General features: G+C 35.4%; 1 protein-coding gene across 1 annotated transcript in view; it reads left to right on the top strand.

Annotated features, from left to right (window-relative positions):
* LOC122350992 (G protein-coupled receptor kinase 6-like) overlaps window positions 1-2,349 on the top strand; it is a 14,305-nt gene extending 11,956 nt beyond the window's left edge. The window contains exons 14-15 of the mRNA XM_043247797.1: window positions 219-353; window positions 2,055-2,349. Coding sequence (XP_043103732.1) covers window positions 219-353; window positions 2,055-2,105 — 186 coding nt within the window. The 3' untranslated portion in view covers window positions 2,106-2,349. The remainder of the gene's footprint in view (window positions 1-218; window positions 354-2,054) is intronic.
* Window positions 2,350-3,433: the final 1,084 nt, after the last annotated feature.

Here is a 3,433-nt window from a genome sequence, read left to right as displayed (position 1 = left end):
GCTGTTTTAGAGGCACTTCAGTAATCCAAGATTAAATAAAGTGTTTTATCTAATATGTTTATTTTCTGATAACAACATTGTAAGCCAAGATAAAAACGATTAAAAACAATCACAGCAATGGACAGAATTACATAAAAATGTCCATGTGACAACAAGCCCTATGTTTCCCTACATTAGTTTGACTTTAATTCTGAGTGTATTATTTCATTGATCCATTGATGATAGAGACGGAGTGCTTTAAAGAACTCAACATCTTGAATTTTGATGGCACTGTACCCCCTGACCTGGACTGGAGAGGTCAACCCTCACCCCCACCCAAACAGGGCTTACTGCAGAGACTCTTCGGCCGGCAGGTGAGATTTCCCTCACAGTTTTCTATTATTTATATGCCGTGTTTTTTTTCCTCCATGGCATTATTGTTTGTTCCATTAGTAAATGAGCTTGTCAGCCCAGCCAAAGTGTATCTGAAACTTTTTGTATCCTGTTTGATACTGAAATCGTATATGGCATTGCAGGCGATTCTCTTAATGAAATTAAATATCAGTGTGCTCCCTTTTCCTGCTATATAATTAGGCCTGATCCCAATTCAATTTTATACCCCTACCTTTATGCCACCCCCTTCCCCTTGTCCCTTGAAACAGAATGTGAAAGGTAAGGGGGGAAAATATTCCCCTAAGAAAGGGGACACCCCTATTATCATACGTTGTCTAGCTTCTACAACACACACAGCTGTACTGTTTTAATGCACTGCTTTTACTGACACACACACACACTTATCGTAATTTGCACAACTTCAGGATGAAACAGGTTGCCGTATTTAAAATACTGAATCGCAAAATTATATTTTGCAGCAATGAGAGGATTAAATCGCTAAGTATATCCACTCATTGTAAGAAGAGACATACAGCTTTCAGTACACGCAACTTTCATCTCTTTTTCAAATCGAATTTTGAGTGTCGATAGTGGATATCACTCGGATCATACATGAAAAGAGTTCATTTGCAAAATCAGATTTTTTTTTTTTTTTTGTCATGTTTTTATTTTGTTATCATGTTTTTGTGTTAGTTAGCTGTTTTGTTTTATTAACCCAACTGCAGTTTTAACTGAGATTTAACTGGAATGCGCGGTGAAAAAAAACATCTTTCAAACTATTATCTGTTTTTGCAAATAAACTCTTCGTATGTTGTGCCGTCAGTAATGATTTAACATCATAAAACTTGAGTTTTGTTTTGGTTTTTTTTTTTGCAAACATTTCTTTGAATAAAAGCACAATAAATGTGAACACCTAATGTAGCATAAAACAAATTATCACTTTCAATTAAATGCCAAATATAATTACATTTATTGGTTTTTGTTTGCACAAACAGCCATGTTGCCACTGTATCAATCATTTCAATCATTTTTTATTTATATAGCGCTTTTAACAACACAGGTTGCATCAAAGCACTGTAGCCTTTTTAATGCTGAGATAATTTTCATGCGTCTTCTTTTCTCATACGAATTGTGGTCCTGAAAAAAGCCCTTCCTCCTACCCCTACCCCTAACCACAAGAAAGAGATTTGAACAGGGTAGTGTAGGGTAAGGATTAGAAATGGGATTAGGCTTTAGTCAGATAAATTAAATCATTTGTATAATATACTCTGATAAAACATACATGTATAACTTTTTAGAGGTTTTTTCCTTGCTTCTCAATTTTATTTGGACCTCTAGGCATTCTTAGATCAGAATGTAAATGTAAACAAATTTGTATTACAGACAAAAAAGTATGTCTGTCATTGTGAAATGNTTTTTTTTTTTTTTTTTTTTTTTTTACTGTGTCAAAACAGGAAGTTTGGGCTGTGCAATTTAAGACGTACTTCCAAACCATTATTTTCTACTGTTAATACTAGTCAGTCTATGTGTTTTCTAGATAGTGTGCATCTGCAAAATACTTGTGAACTTCTATTAGCACACTAGCATAAAGAGACAACCTAAATCCTTTTATTCTTGATTCTTTTAATGCTTTGTGAAAATGTGTGTGTTTGACTGTGCATTTGTCTGTGCTGCCCCCCCAGGAGTGCTGTGGAAATTGCAGCGACAGTGAGGAGGAGCCCACACGGCTGTGAAGGCGTGGCCTGGCTGTGGCTCCTCCCCTACACCACTGAGGATCTCATTTGTTTACAGTTTTTGCACATTTGTATTTTTAAAATAGCTCTATATAAACATTGGAATGTATATTTTCACTATATAGCCATGCAGTGTATCTTATTTAAAGTCATCAAAATGAAAAGGACATATGTGTCCAAATTAGTGTGACGTAGAAAGGACAGATCATTCAACACTGCTCAAAGTCTCAAAACCGGTTGACACAACCGATNTTTTCTTTTTTTTTTTTTTTTCTTTTTTTTTTTGTTCTTGTACGATTTCACACACATGTACAGTATGCACTCTGAACATTTGTTTTAGATGCGGGGAGCAAAGGAAATTTGCTTTTGCAGATATTTTTATATTTATATTTTGAATTTTATTTTCTTATGGTAATCTCGACAATCAAATGACACCATTTGTATAAAACCGTGATAAATGTGCATTAATGGAATTTAAAAAAAAACAAAAAAAAAATCAGTAAGTGACTATAAAACAGAGGGAAATTTTAACATCATGAATTCTCTACCAGAAGTCTCAAATATGTTAGGTTACTTAGCTAGATGCCTAGAAAACCAAATAGACGTGACTAAAGTGCATATATGTACAATAACAACTACAGACAGTTGTACAATGTTGTAAATATGCGACACTCATCTGTAAAGTCTACAGCGCGTCTTCCTGATAATTCTTTTCTGGATAATTAGGAAAAACATCCTGATATAATCCTGTGTGGCCCATATGTTACAAAATGAGTTGAATCACAAGGCATTATTTTCCATTTACGATATATTTCACAACATGACTGGTATAACATGACACAGTAATTTGTCATTCCAGCTCTGAAGACCGAAAGACTTTAATTAAGGCCTGTTTCACACTGCACACGTAAGCAGAGCGTAAGCAGCGCATATATTTTGCTGGCGCTCATGTTAACAGATTTGAACATTCACACTGGACGCTGAGGCGATGCTGCAGTGCGTTGCAGAGCAGAAGGAGCAGTATTTTTGGCCAAAATATGCATGTTGACATGAAAAATGAAAAAATTTACCATAAAAGTGACGTCTACTGAGTTTTACACAGTCATCAAATGACTTTTAGCACTGCCAGGAAAAAATGCAATCCCTGAAAACGCATGCATGTTGGAGAGTATCCCAGAACATCATCAACATAATCAGCATTGTTTACATTCAGCACATGCATGCTTTCACTGAACCAGTGCTGTTTATGTTCAACATGCGTACTCTTTCGGCTGAACCTAAACAACGCTCATTACGTCAATTTACATTTTTGTACACTCACCAGAATG

The sequence above is a fragment of the Puntigrus tetrazona genome, chromosome 8 (assembly GCF_018831695.1).
Source record: "Puntigrus tetrazona isolate hp1 chromosome 8, ASM1883169v1, whole genome shotgun sequence".
Lineage (NCBI taxonomy): Eukaryota > Metazoa > Chordata > Actinopteri > Cypriniformes > Cyprinidae > Puntigrus > Puntigrus tetrazona.
The sequence above is the reverse complement of the archived record's forward strand: the minus strand, read 5'-3'. Positions and strand labels throughout refer to the sequence as shown.